Source organism: Mustela nigripes, chromosome 13 (genome assembly GCF_022355385.1).
Source record: "Mustela nigripes isolate SB6536 chromosome 13, MUSNIG.SB6536, whole genome shotgun sequence".
Taxonomy (NCBI): Eukaryota; Metazoa; Chordata; class Mammalia; order Carnivora; family Mustelidae; genus Mustela; species Mustela nigripes.
The window spans coordinates 29,501,005-29,517,790 of NC_081569.1; the positions used below are offsets into that span (position 1 = coordinate 29,501,005).

A 16,786-nucleotide genomic window follows, 5' to 3' on the forward strand; every position below is an offset into this window, starting at 1 on the left:
CTTCGGCTCAGGTCATGATCTCAGGGTCCTGGGATCGAGTCCCGCATCGGGCTCTCTGCTCAGCAGGGAGCCTGCTTCCCTTCCTCTCTCTCTGCCTGCCTCTCTGCCTACTTGTGATCTCGCTCTGTCAAATAAATAAATAAAATTAAAAAAAAAAAAGTTCTTTTCAGCGTAACAGTATTCATTGTTTTTGCACCACACGCAGTGCTCCATGCAATATGTGCCCTCCCCAATACCCACCACCTGGTTCCCCCAACCTCCCCACTCCTTCAAACCCCTCAGGTTGTTTTTCAGAGTCAGTAGTCTCTCATGGTTCACCTCCCCTTTCAATTTCGTTCAGCTCCCTTCTCCTCTCTATCTCCCCATGTCCTCCATATTATTTGTTATGCTCCACAAATATGTGAAACCATATGATAATTGACTCTCTCTACTTGACTGATTTCACTCAGCATAATCTCTTCCCGTCCCGTCCAAGTTGCTACAAAAGTTGGGTATTCATCCTTTCTGATGGAGGCATAATACTCCATAGTGTATATGGACCACATCTTCCTTATCCATTCGTCTGTTGAAGGGCATCTTGGTTCTTTCCACAGTTTGGCAACTGTGGCCATTGCTGCCTTAAACATTGCTACAGATGGCCCTTCTTTTCACTACATCTGTATCTTTGGGGTAAATACCCAGTAGTGCAATTACAGGGTCATAGGGAAGCTCTATTTTTAATTTCTTGAGGAATCTCCATACTGTTCTCCAAAGTGGCTGCACCAACTTGCATTCCCACCAACAGTGTAAGAGGGTTCCCCTTTCTCCACATCCCCTCCAACACATGTTGTTTCCTGTCTTGCTAATTTTGGCCATTCTAACTGGTGTAAGGTGGTGTCTCAATGTGGTTTTAATTTGAATCTCCCTGAGGGCTAGTGATGATGAACATTTTTTCATGTGTCTGATAGCCATTTGTATGTCTTCATTGGAGAAGTGTCTGTTCATATCTTCTGCCCATTTTTTTTGATATGATTGTCTGTTTTGTGTGCATTGAGTTTGAGGAGTTCTTTATAGATTCTGGATATCAGCCTTTTGTTTGTACTGTCATTTGCAAATATCTTCTCCCATTCTGTGGGTTTCTTCTTTGTTTTCTTGACTGTTGCTACCACTTTTTAATTTTTGTCTTAGTGGCTTCTTCCCGTAGGGTTTTGTCTACAGCTTGAGGGGCAGCTGATAGAGGGGCTGGGTTGCTCTTGGCCTGAGCTTCCAGTTGTCGACTTCGGAGGTGGCTGAAGACTGGGGTTAGAGACCCAGGGATAGGGAGGAACTTGCCCCCGGTCACCCACACCTAGAACCTGAGCTCAGGGCTCTCAAAGCTTGTGTTCCTTCCAACTTTCCCCACGACTCACTGATCAAGCTGCTTTTCCAAGCCCTCTGGTTCTATTGGCTACTGGGGGGAGGCTCTGTATACAGGTGCACAGCCCTGAGTGTCCCCCTACCCCCACCAGTCACAGAGCATGCTTTGAGATGGGGGCTCCCTATCTCCAAAGAGGGTGGAATGGCGTGTGTCCTGCGCCTGCCCAGGAAGGGACAGGCCAGAATTGTTCTGGTCAGCCTCCAACCTGCTGTGAGGGGTAGGAATGGCTAGCAGGGGTGAGGGGTTGCAACGTCTCTTTGTCCAATTCCTTCGACTTTGGCTCTGGCCAGAGGGGAGCCCTGGGCCATCCTGGGTGAGTTAAACATTGGCCAGGTGTGCGTGAGAAGTTCAAGCCAACTCCTGATCACAGGGAGCTGGCCAGGGTGGTGACCGATGAGTGACCGCTGGGCCTGAAACTCAGCTGGGGTTTGGCTGAATCCTCTATTGACAAAGTATGGCTTGTTATGGCCTTCCTGTGTGCCACAAGGGTGCATCAGTGGTTTTCCAGCAGGTAAAGGCTCTGAAGGATAAAAGCATGTGCCCCTCAGACTGGAGCTCCCAGAACAAGGCACTGTGTCCTTTCTCAGACAAGACCATGTTTCCTGAGATTCCCAGGACTGGGCTGCCTCCCCCTCCAGGCTGGGAGTCTCAGAGCAGGCTCATTTCCCCCCAAGAATGGAGCCCTCCAGTCAGGCTATGTCTCCTCCCTCACTTTGTGGTGTCCAGGAAAGGGTCATGTCGGCTCAGTCTCAAGTTCCTGGGGTAGGGCTCTGTAGTCCCCCTCAGGCTGGTATTCCCTGGGGCAGAGCTGTACCTCTTCCTTCTGATAGGCAAGGTAGGTTTTTCTCTCAGAGGGAGGTTCCTTGGAGATTTGCTTTTGGTTTGAGGATGGGCATGGACACAGACAATTGGAGCTCAAGTGAGATGCTTTTCTTCCCTCCAGGATTTAGCACAGACTCCAGCTGATTTTACTCCTTAAATTTATTAATTTTTCAAAGTCACAGATAACCATAATTGTTTCCAGAATGTTAGAGGCTCTGGAGGAACACTTTGGAAATGAAGGTCTGGCTCATCGTCAACTCATCTCAGAGAACTGTAGTTTGTAGGACAGGTGAGGCTGAGGCTTGACTGGAAATAAAGCGACAGTGAAGGAATGAGTCAACAAGAGTGTAGAAGGTGTCTGTCAGGTAGCAGCTCCTGTCGGTCAAGGGCGGCCTTTTGCTCAGCCCTCTTAGTCTTTGTGCTGACTGCTCAGATAGAAGCGTCCAGAACTGAGATCTTGTAGATGTGTGTAACAGCTGCTTGGCAGAGGTGCTGGCTGGGACAATATACCCAGAACTAAAGACCTACAGGTTGCTTACCATTTAGATCACCTTATTAAGTTTGAACTGTGAGTAGGTACTTTCCTAAGAACGCATCTCTAATACGGTGATAAGAGCCATAAGAAAGTAGGATTCATTTGGCAGAGACTCAGTAGGCTGCCCATGTTGCTGGATAAGTTTATTCTAGAAAGTGGGGGTCATGATAGCTGGAGAGGTACAGACATTCTTTCTGTGTCCTACGTCCTTCAAGGACCCTTCCTGAAGATTCCAACATTGTGTTCCTTCCTCCATCCCAGTCACACCCACGTGGGTACTCTGGAGTCACACTCTAGTCAGTTGGTCCCTTCCAACATAAAAGTGTGTCCTTGCAAATAGCCTGAGGCCAAAGGGGCATTAAGGAGGCAGGTGGTCCTTCTGGTGTGTATGAGCAGGGGGTGGGGGGAAGAAAGAAGCCCCAAATCTCAGCATGCTCTGTTTTCCCATCTGTTTTCATTTTTCTGTTTTGCAGAAGGGAGGAGCCTTGTTCACACATAGGAGATAAAATATGATGAACAGCCTTCTCTTTTTTGTAAAGAACATAGCAAACTTCTTTCTTTTTTTAAAAAGATTTTATTTACTTATTTGAGAAGAAGAGAGTATGAGTGCAGTGGAGCAGTGGGAGAGGGAGAAGTTGATGTCCCGCTGAATGGGGAGTCCTGATACGGGGCTCGAACCCAGGACCCTGGGATCATGTCCTGAGTGGAAGGCAGACACTTAACTGACTGAGCCACCCAGGTGCCCCCAGGTTCCCTCTTATTAACATCTTGCATCAATAGGCACCTATTACACAGTTGATGGACCAGTATTGATAGTTAACTAAATATTGTTTATATAATAACATATTATTATAATTTATAAATTTAAATTGATAATTTATAAATTATACAATATTTAAATAATAATACATAGCTAAATATCTAGTTAAATATTTAGATTATTAACTAAAATCCAGAGTTTTACATTAAGATTCGCCTTGTGTTGGGCACTCTGAGAGTTTTGACAAATGGATCTACCATTAGTCTCATATAGAATAGCTTCGCTGCCCTAAAAATCCTGCGTTCCATCTGCTCATCTCTCCCCCAGTTCCCAAGACTCCTGCAAACCACAGATCTTCTTACGGTCTCCATCATTTTGCCTTTTCTGGATGTCATATAGTTGGAGCCATAACGTAGGTAAACTTCCAGACTTGGTTCTTTCTCTTAATGATAGGCATTTACAATTCCTCTCTGTCTTTTCCTTGCCTTGGTAGCTCATTTCTTTTTATTGACCCACTATTGCCTTGCGTTACTTGCTTAAAAAAAAATTGTGGTAAAGTATACATGACAAAATTTACCATTTTATTTTTAAAGATTTTATTTATTTATTTGACAGAGAGAAACAGCGAGAGAGAGGGAACACAAGCAAGGGGAGTGGGAGAGGGAGAAGCAGGCTCCTCAGCAGGGAGCCCGATGTGGGGTTCCGTCCCAGGACCCTGGGATCATGACCTGAGCCAAAGGCAGATGCTTAACAACTGAGCCATCCTGGTGTCCCAAAATTTACCATTTTAGAGGCACCTGGCTGGCTCAGTCTGGAGAGTGTGAGACTCTTAACCTCAGGGTTTTAAGTCTGAGCCCCACGTTAAGTGTAGAGATTCTTTAAAAATAAAATCTTAAAAAAAAAAACTTACCATTTTAACCATTTTTAAGCCTATAATTCAGTGACATTAAGTACGCCCACAGTGCTGTGAAACTATCACTTCTGTCCATCTGCAGAACTTTGTCATCACCCCAAACTAAAACTATCCACTGGACAATAATGCCCTATCCCCCCTCCAGCTCTTAGTAACTAACTACTGTTCTAATTTCCATCTCCCTGAATTTAACTATTCTAGGTGCTTCACTCAAGTAGAATCATAGGCTATCTGTCCTTTGTGCACATTAGTTCACTTAGCATAATGTTTCAAAGTCCATCTGTGTGGTAACACGGGTAAGGATGTCATTCCTTTTTATGGCCAAATAATATTTCATTCTATTCCTATGTGATATTGTGTTTATCTGTTCATCTGCTGTTGTACATTTGGGCCGTTTCCTCCTTTTAACTATGGAGAATAATGTTGCTATAAACATTCCTATACAAGTTGTTTTTTGAACACCTGTTTTCCATTCTTTTGAGTCTATACCTAAAGAGCAGAATTGTGGGGGGTCATATGGTGATTCGATGTTTAACCTTTGGAGGAACTGCCAAACTGTTTTCTACAGTGACTATACAATTTTGCTTTCTTACCGGTAATGCACAGTGTTATAATTTCTCCATATCCTCACCAACGTGTTGTTTACTAGCTTTTTTTAAACCGAGATAAAATTGACATAAAACATTATATGAGTTCCAGTGCACAACATGAGTCAATGCTTATAGACATTGCAAAATGGTCACCACAGTAAGTCTAGTTAACATCCACCACCATACATAGTTACAATTTTTTTCTTGTGATGAGAACTTTTAAGATCTGTTTTAGCAACTTTTTCTTCCTTCCTTCCTTCTTCCTTCCCTTCCTTCTTTCTTTCTAAGATTTGATTTATTTATTTGAAAGAGAGAGAGCACAAGCAGGAGAGGTTCAGACAGAGGGAGAGGGAGAAGCAGGCTCCCCCCTGCAGAGCAGGAACCCCAACACAGGGCTTGATCCCAGAACCCTGGTATTATGACCAGAGCCAAAGGCAGACGTTTAACCAACCGAGCCACCCAGGTGCCCCTTTTTTTGCAACTTTCAAATATATAATACAGTATAGATAATTATGGTCATCATGCTGTATATTATATCCCAGTGATTTTAACTATTTTAATAGATGGAAGTTTGTACTTCTTAACCCCTTTCATCCATTTTACTCTCCGCCCCCCCATCCTCTCCCTCTGGAAACCATCAATCTGTCCCCTTTATCTATGAGCTCAGTTTGTTTGATTGTTGGATTTATTTATTTACTTTTTGTCTTAGATTCCACATACAGATGAGATCTGTCAGACTTATTTTACTTAGCATATGCCCTCAAGATTCATCCATATTGCCACAAATAGCAAGAGTCCCTTCTTTTCTATGGCTGAATGATATTTGTGTGTGTGTGTGTGTGTGTGTGTGTGTGTGTGTGTATCATGTTTTCTTTATCCATTCTTCGTTGATGGACACTTAGGTTGCTTCCGTATCTTGGCTACTGTGAATAATGTTGCAACGGACATGAGGACGCATACATCTTTTCAAGTTTGTGTTTTTATTTTTGTTGGAAAAATACCTAGAAGATGAATTGCTGGGTCATATAGGAATTCTATTTTTATTTTTTTGAGGAATCTCCACACTGTTTTCCATAATGGCCTTACTAGTTTACATTCCCACCAACTACACAGCGTGTGCTTTTTTCCCACATGCTCATCAACATTTGTTATTTCTTCTCCTTTTGATAAAAGCCATTCGGACAGGTGCAAGGTGATATCTCACTGTGTTTTGACTTGCATTTCCCTGATCAGAGATGCTGAGCCTCTTTTCAATACATTTGGGCCATCTGTACATCCTCTTTGGAAAAATGTCTATTTAGACCTTCTGTCCATTTTTACTGTTTCCTTCTATTTTTTGCTATTGAGTTATATGAATTCTTTATATATTTTGGATAGTAACCACTTAGCAGATAGATATATGATTTGTAAATATTTTTTTTTCAGTAGGCTGCACTTTCATTTTGTTGATCACTTATTTTTGCCGTTCAGAGGATTTTTAGTTTGATGTAGTTCCACTTGCTTATTTTCGTTTCTCTTGCCTTTGCTTTTGAGAACCCAAAATATCATCTCCAAGACCAATGTCAAGGAACTAAGGAAAACATAGGAGCCTATGCTTTCTTCTAGGAGTTTTAGGGTTTCAGGTCTTATGTTCAAATCTTTGGTCCAATTTGGTTCAGTTTATTTTTGTATACGGGTTAAGATACTGGTTCAGTTTCATCCTTTTGCATTTGTCTGTCCAGTGTTCCCAGCCCCATTTATTGAAGAGACGGTCCTTTCCCCATTGTATGTTCTTGGCTCCTTTGTCTTAAATTAATTGACCATATATGCATGAATTTCTTTCTTTTTAAAAAAATTTTTATTGGGGCGCCTGGGTGGCTCAGTGGGTTAAGCCGCTGCCTTCGGCTCAGGTCATGATCTCAGGGTCCTGGGATCGAGTCCCACATCGGGCTCTCTGCTCAGCAGGGAGCCTGCTTCCTTCTCTCTCTCTCTCTCTCTCTCTGCCTGCCTCTCAGTGTACTTGTAATTTCTCTCTGTCAAATAAATAAATAAATAAATCTTTAAAAAAATTTTTTTTTATTTTATTTATTTTTTTAAAGATTTTATTTATTTACTTATTTGACAGAGAGAGAGAGAGATCACAAGTAGGCAGAGAGGCAGGCAGAGAGAGAGGGAGAAGCAGGCTCCCCGCTGAGCAGAGAGCCCGATGCAGAGCTCGATCCTAGGACCCTGAGATCACAACCTGAGCTGAAGGCAGATGCTTAACTCACTGAGCCACCCTGGTGTCCTCTCTAAGATTATATTTTTAAGTAATCTCTAAATCCAGTGTGGGGCTTAAACTTCCAACCCTGAGATCAAGAGCCACATAGTCTAGTGACTGAGCCACCCAGGTGCCCTTCATTGGTTTATTTCTGGGTTCTCTATTCTGTTCCATTTATCTACAGGTCCGTTTTATTTTATTTTATTTATTTTTTAATCATTTTTTAAAGATTTCATTTATTTATTCAACAGAGAGAGAGACAGTACAAGCAGGGGGAGTGGCAGGCAGAGGGAGAAGGAGAAGCAGGCTCCCCACCAATCAGGGAGCCTGATGGGGCAGAGGGGGGGTTGTCCCAGGACCCTGGGATCATGACCTGAGCTGAAGGCAAACCACTAATCAACCGACCCACCCAGGCACCCTATGTGTAAATTTTAATGCAAATACCATACTGTTTTGATTACTATAGCTTTGTAGTGTAGTTTAAAATCAGACAGCATATTAGGTTACATGTTTCTAGGAACTTATCCATTTCTTCCAGGTTCTCTGATTTGTTGGCATATAACTGTTCATAGTTGTCTCTTATGACCTTTTGTATTTCTGTTGTATCAGTTCTAAGTCTCCTCTGATTTTACTGATTTGAGTCTCTTTTTTTTCTTGGTGAGTCTGGCTAAAAGTTTGTCAGTTTTGTGTAGCTTTTCTTTCTTTCTTTTTTTTTTTTGAAAAACAAACAAACAAACAAACAGTGAGTGGACAGTCTTCTTTGTAGTACTTACCACAATTACTAATTTTCTGTATTTTCTTAACTTGTATATAGTGTATGTGCATCTGTGTAGTGGTGTGTGTAGATTTCTTTCACTTTGTCTTTGGTGCACCATAGATTTTTTAAAAAAGATTTTATTTATTTATTTGACAGACAGAAATCACAAGCAGGCAGAGAGGCAGGCAGAGAGAGAGGAGGAAGCAGGCTCCCTGCTGAGCAGAGAACCCAATGCAATGCGGTTTAATCCCAGGACCCTGGGATCATGACCTGAGCCCAAGGCAGAGGCTTAACCCACTGAGCCCTCCAGGCGCCCATCATAGATTTTTTTTTTTTAAAGATTGTATTTATTTATTTGACAGAGACATTGAGAGAGACAGAGAGCACAAGTGGGGGGAATGGCAAAGGGAGAGGAGAAGGGAGCAGGGAGCTAGGTGCAGGGCTGGATCCCAGGACCCTGGGATCATAACCTGAGCCGAAGTCAGATGCTTAATGACTGAGCCACTCAGTCATCAGTCATCACTCTTTTATTCATTTTTGAATTGTTTGTTTTCTTGTTGATTTGTAGGATTTACTTGTATATTCTGGATATCAATCCCTTATCAGATATATGATTTGCAAATATTTTCTCCTATTCTGTGGCTTATGTTTTCAATCTTTTGATGGTGCCCTTTGATGAGACCTGGGCCTTTTGCAGATAACCCAAGCACTTCCTGGGAGCTTCTGCTCCCCTAGCAGTGCATGAACAAATCAAGGTCTTGTGAGAAGTCAGATGTTTTGAAGATGGATTCCCATTCAGCCATCTGGGTTTGGCCATAAGGGTGGGTCACTTCCTTCATATTCCATACAAGTGTTCAAAGACTTGGGTCAAACAGGAAAGGAGAGAAGAGAGAGCAGTGAACAATGTACCCATCAGTGACTGAGGAAACAAACCTGGGCCTTCTCTTAGGACTCAAGAAACCAGGGTTTACTGATACACGCTACAACATGGATGAACCTTGAAAACATTACACTAAGTGAAGAAACCACTAACAAAAGACCATTTCTTGTATAATTATGTTTGTATGACATGTCCAAAGTAGGCAAATCTATAGAGACAGAAAGTAGTTTTGTAGTTGTCTAGAACTAGTGGGATATGGAACTGGGTTAAGGGGAAATAGGGAGTGATTGCTAACTGGTATGAGCTTTCATTTCCAGTGGATGAGAAGGTTCTTAAATTGATTATGGTACGGTAGTACAACTCTGTTTTGATATTGTGATTTATAAGAAATATATATTCGGTCATTTAGATGACCAAACATACATTTTTCATATATATTTGGTCTTTGCCCACAGATCCTGGCTCCTGGCTCCCCTAATCCTTGGAATTTCCTAGGTGTTGAAAATGATGAGGGGATCTTTTGTTATATTAATGAAGGTAATGTTTGGATTGTACTCCAGGGCAGGAGCAGGTTGCCAGGAGATCCAACCATGTGATTAGAATGTTGGGTCAGTCCTATTCCCTAACCTTCAGGGAGGGGAAAAGGGCTGGAGGATCAGTCAGCCAATGGCCAAAGCCTTAGTCAGTCCTGAGTATGCAATGATGCCGCCATCAAATCCCAAAAGGACTAGGATCAAGAGCTTCAGGTTGGTGAACACACAGAAAATGGGGAGAGTGGGGTGCTTGGAGAGGGCATGGAGGTCCTCTTTTCCCAGACCTCGCCCTGTGTATCTCTTCATCTGGCAATTGATTCATATCTTTTGTCATATCCTTTAATAAACTGGTAAACCTGAGTGTTTCCTTGAGTTTCGTGAGCCACTCTAACAAATTAAAGAACCTAAGGAGGAGGTCGTTGGAACCTCCAATCTGAAATTGGTTGATCAGAAGCACAGGTAACAGCCTGGGGCTTGTGACTGGCAACTGATGTCAGGGGTGACGGGCAATCTTGTAAGACTGAGTTCTTAACCTGTGAAGTGTCATACTATGTCTGGGTAGGTAGTGTCAGAATTGAGTTGAATTCTTGGACACCCTGTTGGGGTCTGAGAATTGCTTGGTGTTGTATGTGTGTGTGTGTATCTCCCCCTGATGTTGAAACGGGGTCCAGGAATGCCCAAAGATCTGTGCATATACTAAAAGCCATTGGAAGGTGAATTGTATGGTTGTGTATTATACCTCCATAAAGCTTTTATTTAAGAAAAAGGAAAAAAAACAAGGGTTGAGCCCCCATGGATGATCCTTACCCCTCCCCCTGCCTTGGCATGCTGGTGCCTTCTTCACTTGGTGGAGAAGCGTGGCCGTGCCTGGACATGCTCACAGTGGGGGTGCTTCATGGTCAGCCCATAGATGGGGGTTAGGTCTACTTTCACACCTGCTGGCACACTGAACTCCAGCCGCTGCAGCAAGATAGCTAGGAAGAGGAAGATCTCCGACTTGGCCATGACCTCTCCTATGCACCGGCGCTTGCCCATGCCGAAGAGTATCACCTTCTCACTCAAGGTCTTATTGATTGCAGTGCCATCAGCGGTAAGGAATCTCTCTGGTCGGAACTTGGATGGATCCCCCCACACCTTTCTGCAAGAGGAACAGAGGAGATGGAATTTCTGGCTGGGATGGGGGGACACCCTGGGAAGAAAAGCCTGGGGGGGAGACTTCTGTGGGTGGCACAAGTGTTAGAATAGATTGAGAGTACTGAGAAGAGAATGGAGAGGAACCAAACTGTACTTTCGTGCTTATTTCTTTTACAACGCTCTCTCTAAAACGATTGGTCTTGCAAATGGTGCTTTATCATATCTATTTGTTATTTTAAAGAAATAACACTTCAACTAAAAGAAATTAAAAGAAGGAAAACATTATGTCCAGCCTACTCAGTATAAAGGGGAATCAGCAGTACATCCTGGTTTACGCTTTATTGTTTTCAAGTCATTGTTGACAGCATCCTTTTTCACACTCAGAAGTGCTTCAGTTTGGATGGTAAATTATATGGTCCCCCTACCTACAGGCAGAGTGGGATTTTCCAAAGAGAGGTCCCTGGGCCATTAACATCACAATTGCCTGAGGGACTCCAGTTTGCTTACCAAAGTGGAATCTTGGGGAATGAGGTCCTCTAATCTAACCAACCTTCTGGTCATTTCCTGTGTACAATGTTTGAAAAACACGGACCTAAGTTTAGGTACTTACAACAGAGTCCATATGGCAATTGAGGCCCCATTCCTTTATTTATGCCCAGTTCCTAGGGGGACAAAGAGCCTTCCTGTCTGCTGAATCCCATGGAGTTTTCAGTGGGAGAGGTATACTCACGGGTCATGATTGACCTGCCACTGGTTTACAAAGACACAGCGTTCTTTGGGGATGTAGAAGCCTTTCAATACCGTGTCCCTTGTCGTGCTGAGGAGGGAAGAGGTCTCTGTCAGGATCAGGGCAGGAACACTGGGGCTTGTCTCTGGAACCTACTTCTCCTACTAACCACTCTCCCCCACGCCAATAACTTGCCCACCACAGTCTCCACAGTCTCCATATCCCACACTGGGAGGAAGTATCAGGAGCAGGGGAGGGTGAAACTGTCCTCCCCCTCCTTCAGCTCCTGTTCTTCAACTTCAGCAAGTGTCTACTAAACTTCCGTTTGTGTCCAGCTGTGTTCTTGGCCATACTTTGGAGCTGAGAAACAGGCAGCCTGGGCTAGCCCTGGGGAGTTCCCACCCAGGCTGAGGAGTCGGGCCTTTTAGTCTGGGAATAACTAGACCAACATTTGGGTAGAAGTAAATGTTCACTAACTCTCTTGACATTGTTAAAATCCCAGGACACGATCAAGGACAAATGACTGGAAGTCCTACAGTCTATCAGAGAGAGAAGCTGTGCCAGCTGGATGAGTCAAGAAAGCCTGTCAGTGAAGGGCAAGTTTGTGTCAGGATTGACTTTGGGTGAGGATGGGATTCTGGTAGCAGAAGAGGTTAGGAGGCATTCCAGGCAGAAGGTCCAGCATAAGCAAAATTGGAGGTTGACTGTGTCTTGCCAGCCAGGTCCACCGAGGCCAGTCTGGCTGGGTTGAGAGTACTTGCAGGGAGGGAATGTGTGCAGAGGTGAAGGAGAACTGAGGTCAAGAGTGTGACTATCTCCTGACAGCTGGGTGGTTTGATCATGGTTGGACTGCTTAGGGACAGCCTAGAGGCTGAGGGTCTGTAAGGAACCTGGTGACATGGCCAGAACAGAGGCCAAGGTCTGAGCCAGGGCCAGGGCTAAGAAGATGGGAAGAAGAAACACAGCAAGGACTATAAAGGTGGTAGGGCAGGATAAGCTGGCCTTACCTGTGGGGGATGGTAAAGGGGACGAAGGAGGTGTGTCGGAAGAGCTCCAGGATGAAGGCCTCCAGGTAGGGCAGCTGGAGTCTGTCGGAGAGCCATGGTTGCCGGGCCCTGCCAATCACTCTGTCTGTGGAACACAGACCAGACAAGGCTTAGGGATGCCCTGACTGCCCCCATGGCGTCAAAGTCCCCTATTACTTGGTACTATGCCTGTTTTATATGTGAGGCCCGCTAACGACCCTGCCTCTAGCATGTTCAAGGCAAGGGTGGGCACCACTGTATGTCCAGGTGTGACCCATAGTAGGCACAAAACAGCTACATGTACATGGGAAAAATGACCTGGGGAATCCCAAGACTTCTCTTAGCTCATGCATCTCAACCACATACCCAACTCTTCCTGGATCTTTCTCTGTATCTCAGGGTTTGTCACAAGATACATGATGCTCCAGGAGATGGCCGTTGTGACAGTGTCAAATCCTGGCCAGCATGGCACAAGGTGAGGAAGGGAGGAAGACAAGAACAAGAAACCAGCATTTACTAAGCATCCAGAACTTACACACCAGCTGTGGGTTTCTCTGCCCCCTTCCCCCTACATTCTCCAACCCCCATGAGTTTCCTGAGGGTAGAGACCTGGTCTCCTCAACACAAATTTGAATCACTAGTTTCAAGATTAGCTGCTGGCATTACAGGGATCCAGACTTACAGGATAAAGAACCCCTTATTGTTCAGGTGGGGAAACTGAGACCCAGAAGCAGAGAGGGGTTTAGCTGAATTTCCACTGGGAGTTTTTGGGCCCACCTGGACTCAGACCCTGAATATGGGCCAGGGGTCTGTATCCCACACCATCTGTTGTGTGGTTAGCCAATGATCAGATGGACTCAGGGGCCTGGCAAGTCTGTGTGTGGACAGCGGGCACTGGTGGATGGAAAAGGTATGGGTCTGGTTCCTACCGGCCCCAAAAATGTCGTTGATAATGTTGACGATCTTCTCATGGGGGATGTGACCAGCACTAGTTCTGGAGCCCTTCTCACTGTGCTTCAGGAGGGCGCCTGTGATGTCCTGAATGTTGCTCTGTGGGGACACAAGTTTGGGGCATCCTGGCACTTCCAGGTCGGACCTTGCCCTTCCCCCCATGGCACTCCCACGGGGCCTCCAGGTAGTTAGCTGGGGTTCCAGGGGTGGCTGGTAGCAGCCCTGGGTGCCCTTCCTCCCAATAACCCTGGGGTCAAATTTCAAAGGAGGGCTTTGTAGGGGAGTACTGGGAAGCCGAGTGCCACCTGAGCTGCGGATTAGTTTCTGTCTGGGTTCAGATTCCTGCAGAACAAGAGCCTTCTCCTGATAATAGCCCCCCACATTGCAGGTCTCTGCCAGGGCCTCATTCACAGGCAAATATCTTTGGGGCTTTGAGCAATCCTGAGAGGGAGGCAGTTGGATGAGGAAATGGAGGCCCCAGAGGGAGAGGCATTGGTCCCAGGTCAAGCAGCTGATCCAATGCATTCCAGAGCCTTCCTGGGCCTTGGTAGCCCCTCAGCTGTGTGCGTACCTGGAGGCTGGGTGAGAGGGGCCACCCCCAGGCCCTGCAGGGTGCCCCCTCACCACCAACACCCTGGGCTCACCTCGTCAAAGTCCCGGTAGTGCTCCTGGACAATATTCTGCAGGAACCGAAGGAACTTCTGGTTGAAGGCCTTGAATTTCTGCAGGGAAGGGTTAGGCAGATACCGGAGAATGGGGAAGAAGTCCACGGGGTTCCCAGAGGAGGCTGTCTCCACAAAGTCATTGGTGCTGCTTATAAGGCTGAGCATCTCCTCACTGCTCTGAGGGAAGCGCTTCCCAAAGCACATGGCACCAATGACACTGGCTACGGACAAGAGCACCTCGTTGTAGGGGTCAAAGCGCCCTGCCTCTGCCATCCGCTGCTGCAGCCTGCCGAGGAGGGCCTCTGCCTCCTTGCTCACATGCTCTTCCAGGTAGCAGGTGCACAAGGAAGCCGGGTCTGATGCGGTGGAGAAGCTCTTCAAGGCATTCTGGGCCAGGCGCCTGCGCGCAGCCCACACTGGTCCAGAGTCCGGGTTGAAGGTCATGCTTTGGCCATCAGTAACCAGAGTGAAGCTGTAGAGGTCAGGCCGGCCCTTGAAATCGTCCCCCTGTTGCACTAGGGCCTGCCGGATGGTGTCCAGGCCGCTGAGCACCAGCACGGGTGTGGAGCCAATGTGGATTTGCAGCACATCCCCGTACCTCTGGCTCAGCCTTGTCAGCGCCAGGTGTGGGGTCTTCCCCAAGGTCAGCAAGTTCCCCAGCAAGGGCCATCCCCACGGCCCTGGTGGACTCTTCAGGCCTTTGGGAACCCGAGGCTGCCAGGCCCTGGCCACCCAGAGCACCAGGCAGAAGACGGCGGAGACCAGGAGCAGCTCGGTAGCTATCGGGGACCAGGCCATCTGTGCTCACTGCTGGAGAAGACGGAGGAGCCAGGCTGAATGTCAAGACGGAGCCTTTCATTCCTTCCTTCATTCACTTGCTCAAGCAATAAGCACTGACATATGTTCGGTGCTTGGCTCCCAGATGGACACCAGAAAGGCTAGGTGACACCCACCATGGGTCCTGTGTCATAGAAGCTCATCCTGAGAGCATTGCAGAATCTGAGGCTTGGAAAAGAATCTCGAAATGCCCAACCTGAGTGTCTGCACTTTGAGTCCTGACCCTCCCCTCTGCCCATCACTGCTGTCTCCAATTCTGAGGCTGGAGGGGAGGCAAATGACACTTCAAAACAGAGACGTACCGGGCGCCTGGGTGGCTCAGTGGGTTAGGCCGCTGCCTTCGGCTCGGGTCATGATCTCAGGGTCCTGGGATCGAGGCCCGCATCGGGCTCTCTGCTCAGCAGGGAGCCTGCTTCCCTCTCTCTCTCTCTGCCTGCCTCTCCATCTACTTGTGATCTCTCTCTGTCAAATAAATAAATAAAATATTAAAAAAAAAAAAAAAAAAAAAAAAAACAGAGACGTACCCTTGTAGGGGTCAAAGCGCCCTGCCTCTGCCATCCGCTGCTGCAGCCTGCCGAGGAGGGCCTCTGCCTCCTTGCTCACATGCTCTTCCAGGTAGCAGGTGCAGGAAGCCAGCCCCCAGCTGGAGGCTGCAGGAAGCCAGCCCCCAGCTCAGGCTTATCCTGGGTATTATGCCAAAGGGTCCCTGCCAAGGCTGGCTTCCTGCCAATACCTCCTACTCAGGGAACAGGTTGCTACGTCCACCCAGCAACACCAAGGAGGCGAAGGTCCCACCCAGGGCTGATACAAATGACTGGTGATGGCCCCTCTCCCAAGGCCTTCGTTATGACGTCCAAGAAGAGCATCTCCTCCCTAGCTCCTCACAATCTTAGAGGCTGAGGTTGGGCTGCAGCCAGAGGCATGGCTGCTTTCGTGCCGGGTGGGGACCCTTCCCCATCTCTCCATTTGAATCACACTAAGGGTCCTTAGAGATGGCCCTGTCCAAGCTGCCAACTGAAAAATGGAGAAACAGGTCTGGAGCTGGGCAGGAAGGACTAGAACTCAGACCTCCTACACCCAACCCAGGGTCCCTTCATTCCTCCATCCTCACTGGGTCCCAGGATATACTGGGGAGGGGGGAGGTCCCAGGGACTGGAAAATGAGCCCAAGAAAGGTACCTGTAGAGGCAGGTGCTTGAGATGAGCAGGGTTGTGGAGGCTGGTACAGAGCTTCTGGCTTCGGGGGAGGGGACCTTTTATAAATACCACCCTCTGTTAGATTGGCCTGGCCACCCTGGTCACCTGATATGAAAGTCATCAAATGAAACTGGAAGGGTCAGCCCTTGGCCTTGGGCCATGATCCCTCAGCTCCGCCTACTACCCAGGGCCCAGGGCAGCCCTTCAGTGAGAATTGCTATGTCCCTAGAGAGGAATGCCCAGCTCTTTTCAGGGTCCAAGATCAATAGACATTTCTCTATAGGGCAGGCAGGGTGCCAGGAGCAAAAGTCTCCTGGATTGTTCCAGGCTCCTTTTCTACTGTCCCCATGAGGAGAGACCTGTCCCTGAGCCCTCGGAACAGGCTGGTCCCCTCCTCTCAGAAGGGTGCTCTGTAGGAACCCTCTAGCCACCTGCAAAACCAGGTAGGGAACGGGCATGCTTCGGACATCTCTGAATTTCAGCCCAAGTCCTTAATCTGAAAACAAGAGATGAAAAGTACCCTGCATTCTAAAGGGTGACCCGCTCAGCCCTCCTCCCTCTTGGTAAGATATGAAAAGAAACTTAAAATCAAATGAAGAGGGCACCTGGGTGGCTCAGTTGGTTAACCCACTGCCTACGGCTCAGGTCATGATTCAAGAGTCTCGGGATCGAGTCCTGGGAGTCTGCTTCCCCCTCTGACCCTCTCCCCTCTCACGCTCTCTCTTACTCCCTTTCTCTCAAATAACTAAAATCTTAAAAAAAAATCAAATGAAGAATATCCATGCTGTGGTCTGTTCCTCATGACAACTGACTTAGATTCTTCAAA

The 16,786-nt window shown here is 46.8% G+C and overlaps 1 protein-coding gene across 2 annotated transcripts; it reads right to left on the reverse strand.

Annotated features, from left to right (window-relative positions):
- Window positions 1-10,151: 10,151 nt before the first annotated feature.
- LOC131999166 (cytochrome P450 1A2-like) lies at window positions 10,152-16,039 on the reverse strand. Of its 2 annotated transcripts, none has more exons than XM_059371827.1 (8): window positions 15,943-16,039; window positions 15,067-15,226; window positions 13,907-14,734; window positions 13,241-13,361; window positions 12,678-12,767; window positions 12,294-12,417; window positions 11,290-11,376; window positions 10,152-10,563 (listed from the first exon to the last, which is right to left on the reverse strand). In XM_059371827.1, exons 3-8 carry the CDS (start codon window positions 14,723-14,725, stop codon window positions 10,266-10,268), a joined length of 1,539 nt encoding a protein of 512 aa, XP_059227810.1. In that variant the 5' UTR covers window positions 14,726-14,734; window positions 15,067-15,226; window positions 15,943-16,039; the 3' UTR covers window positions 10,152-10,265. The 2 variants fall into 2 exon arrangements, with proteins under 2 accessions (XP_059227810.1, XP_059227809.1); XM_059371826.1 differs by having other exon boundaries at window positions 13,907-14,737.
- Window positions 16,040-16,786: the final 747 nt, after the last annotated feature.